General features: G+C 36.7%; 1 protein-coding gene across 3 annotated transcripts; it reads right to left on the reverse strand.

Annotated features, from left to right (window-relative positions):
* Positions 1–1099: 1099 nt before the first annotated feature.
* Positions 1100–16911, reverse strand: LOC125826261 (DNA-directed RNA polymerase IV subunit 1). 3 transcript variants are annotated; one of them, XM_049505579.1, is made up of 20 exons: positions 16875–16911; positions 14490–14571; positions 13407–13500; positions 12861–12981; positions 12635–12756; positions 11681–11716; positions 11377–11601; positions 9357–9494; positions 9159–9254; positions 7181–9067; positions 6857–7026; positions 6694–6760; positions 6508–6626; positions 6142–6287; positions 4890–5149; positions 4151–4324; positions 3818–3955; positions 2341–2597; positions 1778–1892; positions 1100–1608 (listed from the first exon to the last, which is right to left on the reverse strand). In XM_049505579.1, exons 3-20 carry the CDS (start codon positions 13491–13493, stop codon positions 1444–1446), a joined length of 4323 nt encoding a protein of 1440 aa, XP_049361536.1. In that variant the 5' UTR covers positions 13494–13500; positions 14490–14571; positions 16875–16911; the 3' UTR covers positions 1100–1443. The 3 variants fall into 3 exon arrangements, with proteins under 3 accessions (XP_049361536.1, XP_049361537.1, XP_049361538.1); XM_049505580.1 differs by having other exon boundaries at positions 13407–13528; XM_049505581.1 differs by lacking the exons at positions 12861–12981; positions 13407–13500; positions 14490–14571; positions 16875–16911 and having other exon boundaries at positions 12630–12754.
* Between the last annotated feature and the right edge of the window lie 1131 nt (positions 16912–18042).

Below are 18042 nucleotides of genomic sequence, written 5' to 3' on the forward strand. Positions count from 1 at the left end.
TAATATGCTACACAAATCTTATTTCAGACCGATGGATGACTATATGGTCATATATTTCACATCATATCAACTATTTTAGCTCGTTTCAACCACAATCACTTCGATTGCGAGTGTCGATGGGATTATATTGGGTGATGGTGATGATTATGTATAATAGCTAGTAGTGGTGAATGGTGATGGTAGCAGACAATAGCGATTTATAACCAATTAATAGTGATTTTTTTTATCATAATAGTTGGTGACACGGCAACTTAGTTATGGTGGACGATTGTGATGGATAATAATGGTGGTAAATAATGACGTTGATTGGCAATTTATAACTATGGTTGATGATGGTTAGATAATTGTGGTGATAAATGGTGAGTTTAGAATGATGAATGTAAATGATAGCTAATGGTAGTGACAACTGACACCTATGGTGATTGGCTACAATGGTATTTTGGGGTGAAAGTGGTGATGGGTGAACAAACATCTAAATTGGGCAGCTCAATGCCCAAAGAATCCCGCATTAACAATGAATGTAAATGATGGCTAATGATAGTGACAACTAACACCTATGGTGAATGGCTACAATGGTGTTTAGGGGTGAAAGTGGTGATGGATGAACAAACATCTAAATTGAGCAGCTCGATGCACAAAGAATCATGCATTAACAATGAATGTAAATGATAGCTAATGGTGGTGACAACTGACACCTATGGTGATTGGCTACGATGGTGTTTAGGGAAGTGGTGATGGGTGAACTACCATCAAAATTGGACAGCGCAATGCACAAAGAATCTCACATTAATAGGGTCCAGGTAAGGGCCTCACCCAACTACAAGCATTAGTGTTTGCTTCCACAGCTCAAACCCGTGATCTACAAGTCACATGGAGACAACTTACCATATCACTCAAACACATGACAAAGAATCCCGCATTAACAGGGTCTAAGGAAGAGCCTCACCCCAAGGGATGTGAATTGTGATAGTGGTTGCTTCCACAACTCAAACTCATGATCTATATTTCACACGGAGCTAATTTACCATTACTTAAACTCATGACGTATAGGTCACACAGAGAAAATTAGGCTAAGAAAAAAGCTACTAGAAGTCTGAAATTGTTTTCATTGATGAAACATTCTACTAGTACAACAAGAAATGCATAAAAGCCCCTCAGAGCTTTTCGTTGCTACTCCCACTAATTTCCCTTTGCCTTAGACTCTATGAAAGGCAAACAAACCTTAGTGGGAGCAGCAAAAAGAAGCATAAGATAACGGGGTATACTAAAATTGGTTTACGGATATAGTACAAACTATGTTACATGAGTACGTCAATTGTCCTGACGTACCCGCGTCTAAAGGGTGTTCAAAAATTGCACGTATTCGTGCCACAGATACTTAACACACACCAAATGTATTATTATGCAGACCATACCCGTAACCAAGTGAATTAAAACAGCAACTTAGGCTGATGCTCTATTCAGCCATCTAGAGGTTTTTGCCTTTTGAGGAGCAATCAGTTCCAGAGCATGTTGCATACACTTGCGATACGAGAAGTCTTCAACTGATCCATCTGAACGCACCAACATAAAGCAGCGGGAATCTTCATACTCTTTGTGGTAACCAATCTGTGATAAAAGGGAAAAACCATTAGTAGATATAGCAGAAAATGAAGAATGAATTGATTGAACATGGCGAGATTTAAACCAATCTTTCTAAAAATTAGCATTCATATCGAAACGTTCTTTAGTAAGTATTGTATGTCTCGATAATCAAGAACACTATCATCTAAATCACCTTAATTTCCTGTGGTGCTCCTTTTCCAATCTTCTCATTCCTTCGAGGATGAAATTGTAATGCCATCATTGCTATGCACTTGTCTGCTTCATTCAACTCGCGATCGATAGCATATCTGCAACATTTAACAATTATAAGTTAGTGAGTGAGAAACAATGGTAATTCAATTGTCGTGTCGGTTTCTATCATTTCTTCTTCAACCACTTTGACTCCTTGTTCTTCTTTCATGCAGTATATCTACAAGATTCTAAAGATGTTCCTCAGACATATTCTCCAACCCGACTAGTTCGGATTAACATATACTAATCAGAGTCATTAACATTCTGATAACCTCGAAACTTAATTTCAAAGGAACACAAGAAACATATTCTCCAACCTGACTAGTTCACATTAACATTCTGATAACCTTGAAACTTAATTTCAAAGGAACACAAGAAAAAGCAAGAGAAATCCAAAAATAACAATTTAACAGAAATAAACTGTCTCAATGAATAAGAAAATCGGAGGCATTTTTTTGTAAAAAGGAATGAATTAGGAGTTGCACTAGAGAAGCATTGACATACTTGGACAACATTTGCTTCAATGACTGAGAGAGCTTTTTTATGTCGTTGAATGAAATGAAACTTCTCAGCTTTGTAATTGACCACTCGCTTTTACAACTCTTTTTATTGAGATCATCAAGCCTATCAAGACGTCGTGCAAGAGACTTTCCATCCATTCCACCGTCTTCATCAAGAGTGACCTTCACCTTTGGCGTACCCGATGTGACATGGTTTTGCAGCAGAGTATACACATCTATCGGTTCAGCAGGCTCATATCCCTGATGAAAAAGGTCCAGTCTTAAAACTGTTTTATCGCATCACTTGACTTGGTCTATCAGATCCATAATATGTAAGGAAGGGGATTAAAGTGAAAAAGCAGGGGAGCGGAACGGGGAAAAAATAGAGGGAATAATGCCTAACGGAATAAGATTATGTTGCCATAGAACAAACACAAACAATACCATGAAAAGGATGAGAAATGACAACACTGGAACAAATCTATTCACATTAAGAAACGAAAATTATACACAACAAATCACAGGTAAGCCACATTATTTTTCTCTTATATAAGAGGCTAAGAAGCACACAGCTCTTGGACGACATGTCTGCTTGAGTTGTGTGCTTCCAAGGACCCCACTCTATTTTAATTTATTGGTCTTACTTTCCTTTTTAATCTGTTTTATAATTAAAGATTATGTTAAATGTGTTATAAATCACAATAATTGACAACTTAAAAAGTTAAAATATCCTATTGTGTATTTGAAAATTCCAAATTCCATTTGTGTCACATAAATTGAGACAAACGGAGTAATATATAGCTCATGTATCTGGTCTTTGAAGAAATGTGAAGTGCATAAAATAAATGGAGCAAGTTTAAATCACTTATTAGGTAATATACAACTATTAGATAGAATATTATGTCATAATTATGACCAATAAATATGAAGTGTGTAAAATAAATGGAGCAAGTTTACCACACTTATTAGGTAATATACAACTATTAGATAGAATAATATGTCATAATTATGACTAATAAGCACGGGTTCCTGTATCTAGTCTTTGAAGAAATATGAAGTAAATAAAATAAATGGAGCTAGTTTACATCACTTATTAGGTAATATACAACTATTAGATAGAATAATATGTCATAATTATGACCAATAAGCTGGTGTAGCCTTTTATTATTATCAACAAGGTAACATTTTAAAAAAGACAAAATCGGATGCTAACTTCATCTGAAAATAATAGATAAGAATTACTTCCTTTGGAAGGGTATCGACTAGAATATCATTGGCATAGAACCAAGGAGGTGCAAAAGATGATTAAAACCACAAATGGAGGCAAGGATCAGATCCTCCAAAAATTGCCAAAGCAAAAGAGTTAATTTGGTTGGTCAATAATACAAGTGATGCTCTTAGTAAAATTCGTTACCCCAGCTTAGTAACTCCACAAAAAAAACCTACGACTGCAATTCACAAACAGAAAATTGATTCATTACCTTTCCAGAGTAGATAATGTCAAATGAAGAACCAGTTCCTATGGAAGGAGTCTTTCCCCATGCCAATGATTCAAGACTCCCTTGAAGATTGTCACTTAATCCCATCTTGGCAGCCCTAACAAACGAGTCCCCTGGATTCTGCATTGGGTTCAACATGCATCGAAGATTCAAAACTCGGAGATACATCTCCTTGACATATTAATTATCAATACTTGAAATGTTAGAAGTTAAGTAATCGAAAAAGGGAAAAGGTGCAAGAAAAGCGGTGAGACTTAAAATTATATCCAAATCCTTTTCTTAAAACCAACAAGGGTAAAATGTGGATCACATTACCGAAAAGCACGCTTGCATAAATGGTGAAATAACACCAGCAGCCTTTCTTTGCAGTGTCAGCCCTTTGGCACTCAAGGGAACAAATTCTCCTGTAGCTGTGAGACTATCTGCTGCAAGTACCAAGTGTTCGGGAAGGATTTTCTTGCCAGTTTCAGAGACAGCTGAATGTAGTTTCTGCAGTTTAACTCAACATTGTCAGAATCGTACCTTTTCTTCATGAAGAAGAATTGTACCATTTTATTCTAGAAGTATAGAATAAAAGGAACGGTAAGTGGAATAATGTTAACATCAGGGTAACAACAATGTGGTACATTATACAACAACATACCCAGTGTAATCCCACAAGTGGGGTTTTGGGAGGGTAGAGTGTAAGCAGACCTTACCCCTACCTTGGGAGGCAAAGAGATGATTCCCATAGACCCTCGGCTCAAGAAAAGGCATATCAAAGCAGATCGAAAAAGAAATAACGGAAATGAAGGAATCATGGCAGTATACTATAGGAAGTATGAGGAAGCATTCTGAAGATAAAAAGAAACAGTAACAACAATAAAATATTGCAATAATCGAAGTACAAACAACAGAAGATAGTAACAAAAATTGAAGGACAAGAAACTACACGAGAATTACTATGACTACCAGTCTGGAAGGACAATGTGGTCGCATAATATCAACAAAGAAATGAAACGGCTGTAGAAAATTATGACTAAAAAAGAGGGATCATCTCACAACAAGAACTTACGCATAGAAAGTACTCCCATGCTACATCAATTCCATAGGCTACAGTCAGATCATGGACATCATCAGGATAACTGCGTTCCCAATCAATCAAATCCCTTATCTGGAGGCAACTATCCACAAGCGCATTCCAGAATTTGATTCTGTCACAACTTTCTGACATGAAGACCTGCAAATATAGCTCCCCGGTAGAGCCCCTGGAAGATTTTGATGGGCTTGGCAACTCTTTCCATAAGATATCAACCTTTTTAAATGCGGAGAAACCTAAAAAAATGAAACATCAAATCAAATGATAGTAGAAAAGCAGTTCCATAGAATATCCAACAAGAAGACATCGTGCCACAACTTTTATAGAACAAATGTCTAAACTTAAAAGTCACTTTGAAATGTCATGTATGATGGATGCTATTCATTGATCTTTTGCAATCTTTGGTAGAAAAGAATTCAATTAGTTCAATAATATAATGAGGCCACAAAAGAGTGACAATTCACATGCAAATTGCACTCTTCTTCATGAAGATCAGGATATAACTGATAGAAATGACTTTAGACAACTCAATGTCCAAGATGCCAGAACTTATCTATAACTTTAGCTTTGCAGAAGCTCAATCAAGTTCTTATAAAGCCTCTATCTTCATTCATCGATCATCATCAGTTATTATAAATTTTACGTATAATTTAATCCTGATACTGCCCGTATCAAGCAGCTTCCTTTTCCCTTTCTTGCAAACTCGTGCAAGAAAAAGGCTGTTTCTCTTTTACTACTTTACTTCACCTGTAGCAACATCAGTAAATCAAACTAAGTTGTAAGGACCAAAGCATAGGTAAATAGCAAGTATACTTCATGATTTCTAAACCCACATTAAACTTGCCAACATGTTTATAAAATGTTTTGAGCCCCTTGAGAAATTAGATTCAAAGCAATATAAACATTTAAACCAAATTTTAGTTTAAAATCACTAAAAGATTCTGAAAACTGGTCCTGCAGTCATAATCGGAATGGATTCAATGGTCATCAGCTGGAATGGATACTGACAGACAAGGAAAACCAGTTTTATGAATACACGACCCTTCATAACCAGTACAAGTGAAACTCCTTCATAACAAGCCAAGAACAAATTCCATGTCTTTGTTAATAACAATTAACAGCACAAATGAAACTGCTTTCAGAAAAAAGGATGACTAATAAACAAGAACATAGCTCAAGGACTTCAGCTGACAAGTAGTAATTCACAAATTAGAAAAAAGATCTAAACCTTTTATCACCGTCTCAAGAAGGAATGGAATCACCACATCACGAAGTGTATCCAGAAGTGAAGAAGGATCTTTTGAGGTCTCAACCACAGAAACAGTGATGCAAATTTCGGACTTCTCTTTTCGTGCTTCAGCAACTGAACAATCCCTGCACATTTACAAGAGTTATTAAAGGAATACAAGGGCTCAAACAGTGACCAAGAGACAGTAGAAGTGCAATAAGGTAGTGGAGGATTAAGAATGATTCGACTTCATAACACTAAAAGCTGGGATCGAATAACTGAATCTACTTTTTTCATATATTCCAAATTCCATTTCCATGCATCCATTAACACATAAGAAACGAAACTCAAAGCAAAGCATCTTACTTGCACGTTATATGCAGATTTGGAAGATCATGCCCAGCTTTCGTTGTTGCGGCTCTATATCTCATATTAAGAGCATCTAAAACTGATCTCAGCTTCAGCCTTCTCGTCTTCACATTTTCCTGAGAGAACAGAAATCTAAGAGCACAAGACTATTAAAATAAAGAAATGAATGTCTCATTGCATTACCTTATCTATATGAAAATGACAGACCCAGGGACAATTGTGAGTGCTTTTACGTGTTTCGGGGGAGAAGCTACATTATAGAAATCTCTAGTCAGATAAGAAATAATGAAAATGATATCAATAGAACTGGATAGAGTAAGTGCGAAAATGCAAGAAGAGAGTGTACCATATCATTACTGTAGAAACAACTTCTGAAAGAAGAAGCCTTTCCAGATGACCCTTGACCTCTAAAGCTCCATATTCAAAACCATGAGCCCATCTGCCAAGTCTTTTTGAAAGAAACATTGATGCAGTTTTCTCGCCACTACGACTCCCCGCTCCAGATTCCAATATTTTCTGTACAAGTCACATCCAAATACCAAAAAGGGTATTTGACAGAGAAATTAGTAGATCATAGATTCCAAGAACACATCTTTAAGAATATTGATTTAGCCAGCACAAGATAGTATAGCGGCCTAAAAGTATAAATCAGCAGAAATAGAGAGATAACCTTCAGGTTTAGTAAAGGTGATGACTCAAGTGCACTGACAGGTTGATCCAAAGCACTGTATGCAGCTTCTGAAATGGCACAGGCTGCCAATGAACCAACAGGATGACCACCAATTGCATGGTTATGACTCCCCTTAGTAGAAGCAATTTGCTCTGCTTCGTAGTAAGAGAACTGCACAATTTGATTCCCATAAGCATTTCTCACTGTTCCATCATATCCAACGTACAGATCACGCATGAAAAACATAAGCTTGCGGTTCAAAGTTCCAGAAACATCAGCATGTCCACTAAAAGAACTATCACGGGTGGTTAATGAATGCACAAAACACTCTAGAGGATTCAAACCCACAAGAAATGAATTTTTAACCACAGCAGATGGGATGTAAGAACCAGGACATTCAGGAACCTTATGTGGTTTCTCAATAACAAGATGTGATTTATGATTGTTCCATGCATCACAAGAAAGTTGACGGGGCATTCTAAATGATACTGGAACCAAAGACTGCTGCAAACCAAGACACATGCTGTGTTGGACCAGTTTTAGCAGGTTTCCCTTACTCCCAGCTTTTAACATAGCCAGTAATGAATTGTCATTGCTAGCATAATTATATACCAAATTCTGGATATCCCGGAAAACTTTCTTGAAAGCACTAGCAGAAGCTTGACTAAGGGAAGCTGATTTCTGCTGCATGATGGACATAAACTCAAAATCAAAACCCATGGAGTTCTTGCTTTCTTCTAAGCTTCCAGAAAGGAAATCCTTATTATACTGTATCATCAGAAGCTGGATGTAAGATAACCGTTCTGCCTCTTGCAAACCAGAACAGACTTCATCAATCATATTTTCGCGGGAATATGAATCAGAAGATATGTAAAGATCGGACAATGAAACACTAAGGCCTCTCATTGACAACCACTCACAAAGAACTGTTTGTGCAGCATAAAGGAGGTCAAGAGTATCACCTCCATGGTGTTTAACCAGACTATAAAAAAGATTATCACTGGCATCACGCAGCCAAGAAGACCCACCAGAAGATGTCACAATTTCCCCCTCACTAATACAGACACCATTTGATGGAAAAACATACTCAAGGTCTGATGGCAAAAGCAAGCTGAATAACTGTTTGCCAGTCCAATAACACAAGTTTCCTGGTGGTGCTTTTACGATAGCAGTCATCCCCAATTGACGTGGACAAAACATTTGTAGCTGCTGCATCTGGAAGCGGTCCAAGAAAACTCCAGGTTCCAAAATTAAATGAGCAGCAGTTAAGCTATCATGACTTAATGAAAGAAGATTTTGACCATTCTGTCCGTCAAGCAACTGCTGTTTCAGAGCAACAAGCTCACTAAGCTCAATCCTAGAATCGATTGATTGGGGAATATAACCATGAAGGCAATCACCATCAAAATCCCCACGGAATGGAGAACAGACAAGGGGATTGATTGAAAGAACAGAATTTATTGGAAGAATCCTAACAGACAGAGCAACTAGCGAGTGTTGATGAATAGACGGAGGTCGATTTATCATCACAACATCTCCATCGATAAGGGGTCTATGTATAATATCCCCGTTCTGCAACCGATCCATTACACTAATACGAACTAAGACACCATTTCTACGGACAAGAATCCCTCCCCTCTGAAGAATCATAAGATCACAGAGATCAGTCATCCTTTCCCAATTTCGTAAACTTAGAGATTCTGCCATGTGGAGATTCTCAGCAACATGACATGGAATACCAATTTCACCTAGCTCTATGTTAGGATCACCAACCACAACCATGCGGAAAGCATGATTAGTGCGTTTTGCCAGAACCAATTCTTTCACATACTTCAAACCAGTAGCAGGGGCATTAGGATCATTGATTACCGATCTATCTGCACGTATCTGCAATAGTAAAGGCTCAATTCAAATGTAACATAGTTCTACAAAAAGCTGACAAAGAAAGGGAAAGGAGAAACATGGTTGCATTTCTTACCTTGGAAACTTTAATTCTATCTAAAACGCACATGCTCAAGTCATTTGCTGTCCCTCTAAAGTCTATCAACTTTCTGTAAAGCCTATTACTTTCATCCTGGGACATTAAAACCAGCACGTGACCAGGTATTAGAAAGCTGAGTGCCAAAAATGGGTATCAATGCTACCATAAAAGAAAAGACACATTTTTCTCACTTACAAATATCATGTGCTGCCCAAATTCTGTGACACGATGACTATTCGGAGTCAAAAGGCAGCTTTTAAGGAAGATTGAATTCTTCCTTTTGAGAAGTCCTTCAAGAAACCCTGGATCAATATCTTTCAGAATGCTATATACCTAAAGGTCAGAAAATTAATCAGATGCACCAAAGAACAGAAGCAAAGACAGCAAAAACATAATTCACTAGTGAAAACACAGAGATAAGCTAGTTCACTGTTCCATCTCAAAGCTTGGACATTATTAAAAAGGCTTAACATCTAAATTGACACATATACTTGGACCGGATTTTAAAACCGGCCCTCCAACTCTCTTTTTTTCCCATTTAAACACCTCCACTTGAACAAATGGCTATTAATAAACAACTCTAACCGTGTTTATTGTTCAATTGCTTCGCATTTTCATGACACTTATAACTTGTGGGTTCCGCTTGTTTCTTTATTAAAAATCAGTTGCATACCTCTTCTTAGAAACCACCAAAAAAAAAACCCAAAATCAGTTGCTTCTTTTTTTTAATCATCCAAAATCCCAGAATCATCACTAGTAGGTATTGGTCCAATCATTTTTTCTCAAAACTTCACAACTCAACTCCATCCAGGCACTTCTGTAGCTTCATTACAATCCAAGGAAATTTGCAGTATTTACTCCAGTAACTGCAAGCTCTTTCTTCAACCAAACTTGAAGTTTCAAAAGAACTCACATATCAAACCAAATCAGCGAAATCCATTTCTGGATTTTCATTTTCATACATCAACCTCAAACAAGTGTGAAGCCAAATGGGTCAGAACCTCAAATGGGCCGATTCATATTTTTAATGGATATGGACTAGGGACGAGGCATGGGGTTTGTTTTTTCCCTTAAGCTTTTCCGAGTGAGCAATGATTTTTCTGGCTAGTTGAGAATGGTGAGGAACTTCTGTTTCAGGGATGGCTACATAGGAGGTGACAGGAAAAGGGGGAATCGATTTGTTTCACTTGGACATCACTCTATGAACATGTTTGACTCAAGATATTCTCAACAGAAGGAACATACAGTCATACACATAGTCAACAGATGCTACATGTGCAAACAATGAATAGAAACCAATAATCACCTACTACTACACTGCTCAGTTGCTACAGATATCTGGAATATGTCATTTTCAGTTTTTCGACTCAGTTGGTCATGTCTGAGAGGATTAAAGATGCTTAATATGCTGGAGTTTATGGAAAGTTGGTAAATCCATCAGGAAAATCCGAGAAATGGTCCCTGCCTGTATTTATTGGTGTTTCTGTCCAGAAAGGAACCGTAGATGTTTTGATGAAAAGAAACTCCTAATCACGAAGGGGAGCCTTGGACCAACTGTAAATTTGTCTCCATATGACCCATAGGTCAATGGTTCAAGCCGTGGAATCAACCACTGATGCTTCAGGGTAGGGCCTACATCACACCCCTTAGGGGTGCAGCCCATCCCCAGAACCTGTGTGAATGCAGGATGCTTAGTGCACCAAACCCGCATGCCACCCTTAGTGGGAGGTAGCAGGTATCCCGTGGAATTAGTTGAGGTGTGCGCAAGCTGACCGGGACACCATGGTTATCCAAAAAAAAAAAAAAAAGTTGAAGCCCACAATAAAACCTTAATCAAAGTTGAATATACATATTGCTATTTATTCAACTAAACTCAGAAGTATTCAGGTCTTCATTTCTCATCTCACCCTCCAATGTCATACTTGCAACAAGAAACAGAAGAAAGCTTCTGATGTTACTACAAAATGTAAATGGCAAAAGATATATGCTATCCAAAGAAGGTCTTCAGCAATATACAATTTCTTAAATATCAGTGAAAGGGCTATTCAATCTTCAAGTTGTATCTAATCAGTAGGGATAAGATATATCATCAACAGAAGAAAACAACAAATAGATTTTTAATCCCCCAAAAAAAACTATCTTAAAAGAAAAAACATGAAATTTTGACCAGATAGGAGAGTGCAAGAAACTAGCTGAAACTAGTAAGAAACACTACCTGAGCATGTGATAAAACTCTTTTGTAATTTGACGAATTTACACTTGCTTCTTGTTGTGCATCATATGGGATGAAATCCCAATAGTCAGAAGCCAAACTTACTCCCGTAGTTTGCTGAACCTTCTTTAACAAATTCTCATTCACTTCTGCGATAATGGCAGTCCTCCCAAACATGTCTTTAGGAGATACTTTAAACTTTGTTGGCGGATAACCTCTTAAAACTCCCTGCTTATCAGATAGACAGAGGTCAAGAAATTAAAAACAAGGGAACGAATATTATTAACTTAAAACCAATAAGACTCACATCACAGTATTTGCAGGTAGATGTCCTATCAGAACCCTGGAAAAGGCAAAGAAAAGAATTATCACCCTGGGAGCAAGTAGAACAATAGCAGCATCTTCGATATGTCACATGTACTGTACCAAAAACCTATAACAACATGGATTTTTTTTTTTTATAAATACCACAATGCCTATTAGAATAGCAAGTAAACAAAATGCTGTTTGTTTTTTTATAATGAAATACAAGCTGCTATTTCCTGAAGATAGATCTAATTCCATTCACAAAGTAAAATGGAATTGTTTGGTATCTTTACTTTTTTGGTGTAAACAACTCTGCATGGAAGATGTAGATCAAATTATAGAATTAATAGGGAGCTTGTAATTTCGCTTAGGGCTGTAAATTTTGAAGGTGGCCAGCATGTCCTTAATGCTGAAGAATACAACTTTACCAATGTTCAAAAAAAAATACAAGCTGCTATTTCCCCCCTGAAAACCTGATTTTAATCAGTTTGTGGTGATTGGTTCCACCAAGACAAGAACAGAAAATTGACATCATTTTGGGAAAGTGAAAATGCACACAGCTGTAAAAACACCTGCACAAAAATAACATATAGTCTATGTATAGAGCGCTGTGATCCTGTACCAGCATAGATTCCTATCTCACCACAACACATACGCCTACACGTTTTATCTACGTAAACCTTACTGTCAAAACCCAAATTACATCAGTTAAAACTCAAATGGTGGAGCAGGAACTTGGAGCAAGTGCATTTACTAAAGTATCACTAAACAACTGTTAGTAACTGAACTAGAAAAAGGAATTAGTTCCCTACATCTGATTTACCTGAAGAATTTACTAAGATGTTCTTGTCACAAATAGCTGACCACATATGTTACAGGAAAAATGAACTGTGTAACTCGAGTTCATATTAATGATATAGTATCAAGTTTCAGTACTGAGTGTGTAGTACCTGACCTTGACCTTATCACGACGCACAGATTTACATCCTGGACATATTTTCTTCAAGATCTGAGCAACCTCCGATACGAAATACGGATTCAGAATTGTATATGGAAAGTTTACCAATCCAAAATGACCTGGAAAGGATGTAAAGAATAAAACTAAAATGATTACTTCCCGTGAAGATGTTAAAACAGTAATGCATCGGGTATTATCAAATAAACAGATTCTTCTCTCGTACCTTCACATTTTTTCCCATCGTTTGCACCACATGTTGTACACTGAAAGATTGGATTTGGAAACCCCAATGCGGGATCTGTTACTTCATTAACTGCTCCAATTACCTTAGCTGATAATTTGGCCTAGAAAAGCAAGAAATGCAGAAATGTGAATCAGCTTCATTTGATAATAAAATTTAACAGAAGGGACTACAATTAGCAACTTAATCTGTCTAAAATTTTACAAGCCTTAGTTCAACTTTGATATAGCCTATTAAGAATCAGCTAATCTAAAGCAAGGTGGGTTCAACATTTCAGTTTTAGATTACTTCTTATGGGTTTGAGTTTTCTAGGAACAAAAGTATATTAGATTACAGTAATGTAATTATTAGTAGAGAAAAGAGACCTTTTATCTAAGAAAAATGGACAACATTTTAGGACAGACTGGAAAGAAAATTGAGACAAGCTATATTCGCCAGTGGGAGTTTACATCCATTTCAAGCAACAAAGAGAACGAAGCAGACATGCTCGCTAATTTAAATTACACCAAAAGTTTGGCATTTACTTACTGCATCAGTCTCTGACAAGATACTGAAATTTATGCCCCTCAGAATACCTTCTGGCACTTGCTGCTCAATATTCCGATCATGCTCCATCTGAAATCTGGAAAATAACGTGGTTCAAGAGTACACTATAAAGCAAGAACAGAAAAAGAGTAAACATAATTCATGTAACAATGAGAAAATATTTCAGTAGTGCCTTGGAATTAAATCCATCCCTAAGCAGTACGACAAGTGAATCAAGCTTTGTTTAAGAAAACATGTCAATTGTTTTACAAACATCTATACAATCACGGCCCACATAACTATTATATCTCACTAGATTAAATAAACCCAAAACCCTTGTGACATTTTTTATAAAACAGATGGTCTGTTGATATTTAGAACAGAACAAAACCATCTATAAATAAAAAGAATTCTAGTCATACTTGGATGAGTTGTTTGCCAGCGTTCCCAAAGAATTTGATTTGATAATTTGAAATTCCTGAAGTAACCGTGGACATTTACCATTTCAAATATTTTGAATCGATATTGTTAGTTCCAGTGTTATCAAAGGCGCGCTTAAGCCCTGAAGCGAGGCTCAAAACGTGTTGAGCGCTTCGCCTCGCTTTATGTGCGCTTTAGTGTCATCATCAAGGTTCTAAGGCAAACATTTCCTTGCCAATGAACCTCATATGAAGAAGTGACACTAAATAATTGATATTTCACTTTATTATAATTATTTTTCAATTTCTTGGTCATATATTTGACATTCATGTTTATAATTATTAGTCTTGGACTAAACATATATATTTGTATTCTTTTCTCCCTTTGCGCCTTTTTTCATTAAAGCCCACGCTTTATTTGCGCTTTGCGCTTAAAATCCTCACGAACCTTAGAGCTTTTTTGCGCTTTTCGCCTTTGATAACACTGGTTAGTTCTATATCTAGAATAGTTAGTTCGTTAGATGACAACAAAAGTGAGGGATTTGAAATCCATTAACTATGCCTTGTAACAACTTAAGATGTTAATATGAAACACATGCAAAATAGCATTTGTGCAATATATGGAAATCAATCACTTGCATCGAAACGGATCATAGAAGAACTATACCTCCACAAGCCTGACTAGCCAAGCTGGGCTTGCACAGTGGACAGTCAACTCAAAACCAAAACCTGGATGTAAACTTGACAGCCTGTCATACAAAGATCTCCAACAATCATTTTCAAATACCAGATGCTAAAACTAACTTATTTCTTTCATTTAAGGGGAGAACGTTTAACAAGGAGAGCCAACAATATACCCAGTGAAATCCCACAAGTAGGGTCTGGGGAGGGTAGAGAGTATGCAGACCTTACCACTACCTCGTGGCGGTAGAGAGGCTGTTTCCGAAAGACACTCGGCTCAAGAGCAGCAAATCCAAGTACAAAGAAGGAGGAAACAGTGTTTACAAGGAGAGCCCAACTTTCATATTTTTTTGGTGATTTGATGATATTGTTAAAATAGTGTTTCAGTTAGGAAAAACACATAAAGAGGTAACAATACAGCTGCTAGTTAAGGTGCACAAAGCGGTACATTTGATCAGCAATTTTTTTAGATTAAGGTCAATTAAATGACCTTCAAGCTCTCAAGCGCTGCAAAACTCATCTTTCTTCACCCAAGATGGTAGAAGCACTTCCATAAGATTCTTAATTAAGAGAACATGGCATAATAGATGAAGATGTAACAAGAGTGCTACATAACCAAAATACCTAACAAAGTAAAGGGTAAGTTAACAGAATAGTTCAGACCAACTAAGTTACACCCTACAAAACCAAAAGATGTTTCATAAAAACGTAACTGCCAAGAATCGAGATGGATATTCTACAAAGATAAAACTTGCACACAGAGGAATACAACAAGAAAACTAAAATGAAAGGTCATCCAAGACTATTTGATCATGACTTCCAAATGTACCGGTCGTCGGTCGATATGTATGACAATATGAAGAATAAAGGTGAAAAAAGAGGGCGGGTAGACCTTAAATCTCATGGAGTAAAGTCTGAAAGACCTAAAAAGTTTCAGAATCAATGTGGACTTTGCTAAGAACAAAATATAACTGAAACAAAGGATCCATACAAATGATATAAATTAGTTAAGAATAAGACATAATTGTCTTAAGAGCCCCTATATTCTTTAAGAAATTATCTAGTATTGGAATGAAATAAGTCCCACTAAAGCAGATGAATATAGAGGATTTCTCCCACCTCCTCTGAAAATCCACACAACCTTGACCAAACTTCATTGTTTTTGCAGTGTCTCAACCAAGCTTAGACCATACTAGCCTTGTGGACACCACACAGTAGGCCCCCCAAACAAAATATTTATGGTATTATTGCAATTGTTGTTTTATTAGCTCTAGGAATAACGTAAACATAGTTTGGCTTTAGAGTGCAAGGGCATCCAATAAAATCTGATTCAGTACATCGATAAGTGAAAAAATAATCATGTCTTCAGTCTTCCCTCACTTTCACAACCTAAGAACACACATCAATTAGCATTTTTAACTAACACATTTTGGTGATGCAACAAACTCTTCTATTCCGCTAAAACACACAAAACACAAAAATGAATAGCATGTAGGCCTTGTCTAACTAACAGAAATTTTTAATGTTTTAATTCCACATAGGTTAAACTTTTTGTGTAACAGAATTGGATAAACTGGCAAACCTTAGGCCTACCACAATCACTGCAAGAGGATCGAATGTAAGAGTTGCTCCTTTAATCTTAGAGGAGAGGAAGAGCTTGAGCAAAATGAGAAGGCAGGAAGAAAGAGGAAAACAAAGCTGCGTGTATCCTTTAGAGATGAAGCAACTTAAACTTGTCTTAGGACAAAAACTTATAAAATCCAAATTGCATAGGAGCTTCTCTTTGAACTTCCACAGAACACTTGAGAAAAGGGAGCAGTGTAATAATGATTTCTAGGATCTTTTAATTAAGGTAAGATACTAGAAAGTAGAACACCGCCATGACAACTTTAGAGAATTCAAAAGTTCCAAAGAGTGTCAATTTTCTAGCTTTCTAACTAACCCTATTAGGCCAAAAGAAATAAGTTTTGTAAACATCTGCACTTCATACTTTACAAAAGGCATATATTATTTACAACTGTGGTGCCAGCTTGTGAGCGCCTAATTCCATGGGTGTCCCCTACCTCTCAAGGCTATTTTTGGCTTTTTCCTGCGTTGGGATTCAAAACTAAAACCTCATGGTTCTCGACCACTTCAATGACCCCTACAACAACAACACACCCAGTGTAATCCCACAAGCAGGGTCTGGGGAGGATAGTATGTACGAAGACCTAACCCCTACCTTTGTGGGGTAGTGAAGAAGTTTTCGATAAATCCTAGGCTCAAAAGAAGCATAACCAACGGAGGATTGTAAAAAAAGAAAAAAAAAAAGCAAGATACAAGACAAGTGCAACAACAAATAGTAATACACATTGAAGAATACCATAATCACCTTCCGAGCTTTCTGATTCCTGTAGAATTGATTAATCGCACTTTTGATTTATCTCGCTTGATAAGGTTCTCCTCTCTGTCAGTTTCTATCACTAGGATCTTGATCTCAATTTACACGACACTAATTCGGGTTGTGAAAATTGAAAAATATGAGCATCTACAAAACATCTAATACCGATATGTATATATTAATATAAAGCAAGGACACAGAAGATTGATCTGGAACCTCCTAGAGTCGGTATCCCTACTTGCATATTTTGTCCATTTCATTTTTGCAAAATTGTACTCTCTATATAAAAGGAAAAAAATGAAATGCCACGTCTTTCATTGTGAATGTCGCAATAGGTCTCTTCTCCTCGAAAGGTGTGTCCGCTTCCTTCCAAAAAGGGTGAAGCAATTAATAAAATATTAATGTTTCTTCATCAATACCAAGAAAATCCTCTACTCCTCCTTTCTTTACTTTTTTTGAGTAAAGTAATAATTGTATTAAAGAAAAACTTAACACCAGAAAAGATGCTTAGTTTAAGAACTTAACAAATCCCAGAAGAGTATAAACAGCCCTGTCCATAAGCCTATAATCTTATACATTGCCTCATAGATCCACCAGGTCCCCTATTTTCCCCCCACATATTCTCTATACGCCAAAAAAGAACAAAGACAAATCAGCCTAATTTTTTGAATGACCACAATTCATCCTAATTTTCCAGATAGAACTGCTAGTATCTTGAAAAAATCTTGGATTCCTCTCTTTGCATATAGTCCACCAAATACATGCAAGTATAATCTACCACCGGTTCTCATCAACTCTCCTTTGTCCAATACTCTTCCAGCTGCTTATGATCATCAAGGTAGAACTTGGCATTGCCCATTTAATGCCCGAAATACATAAGAACATGTGTCACTCCTTTCTTAATTAATGGTACGGAAGTAATTACTATTGAAATCGGAAATAGAAACGACAAAAAGAAGGGAAGACAAACATATATCTTATTTTTTTCACTATTTACTTGTGTTGCATTGAGAGTAAAGGCAATCGGTTAGGCAAGAGTAGATTTATCATACGGTCACTCAACTAATCGTAATTATATCAGAAAGTTACTTTTCTTTGTCGTGTAAAATAAAAGTCACTAGCACTTCAATTAACTTTTCTGTTACAAAACAAAAAAAAG

The sequence above is a fragment of the Solanum verrucosum genome, unplaced genomic scaffold (assembly GCF_900185275.1).
Source record: "Solanum verrucosum unplaced genomic scaffold, falcon-dt-bn FXZP01000060.1, whole genome shotgun sequence".
NCBI lineage: Eukaryota > Viridiplantae > Streptophyta > Magnoliopsida > Solanales > Solanaceae > Solanum > Solanum verrucosum.

Excerpts from the sequence above, each read along its gene's own strand:
- LOC125826261 (XM_049505579.1), bottom strand. The coding sequence starts at position 13,493 with ATGGAGCATGATCGGAATATTGAGCAGCAAGTGCCAGAAGGTATTCTG. Across the intron at positions 4,325-4,889 it reads CATGGGAGTACTTTCTATGC|AAACTACATTCAGCTGTCTC; the intron begins GTAAGTTCTTGT and ends GTTAAACTGCAG. Across the intron at positions 2,598-3,817 it reads ACATTATCTACTCTGGAAAG|GGATATGAGCCTGCTGAACC; the intron begins GTAATGAATCAA and ends CTTTTTCATCAG.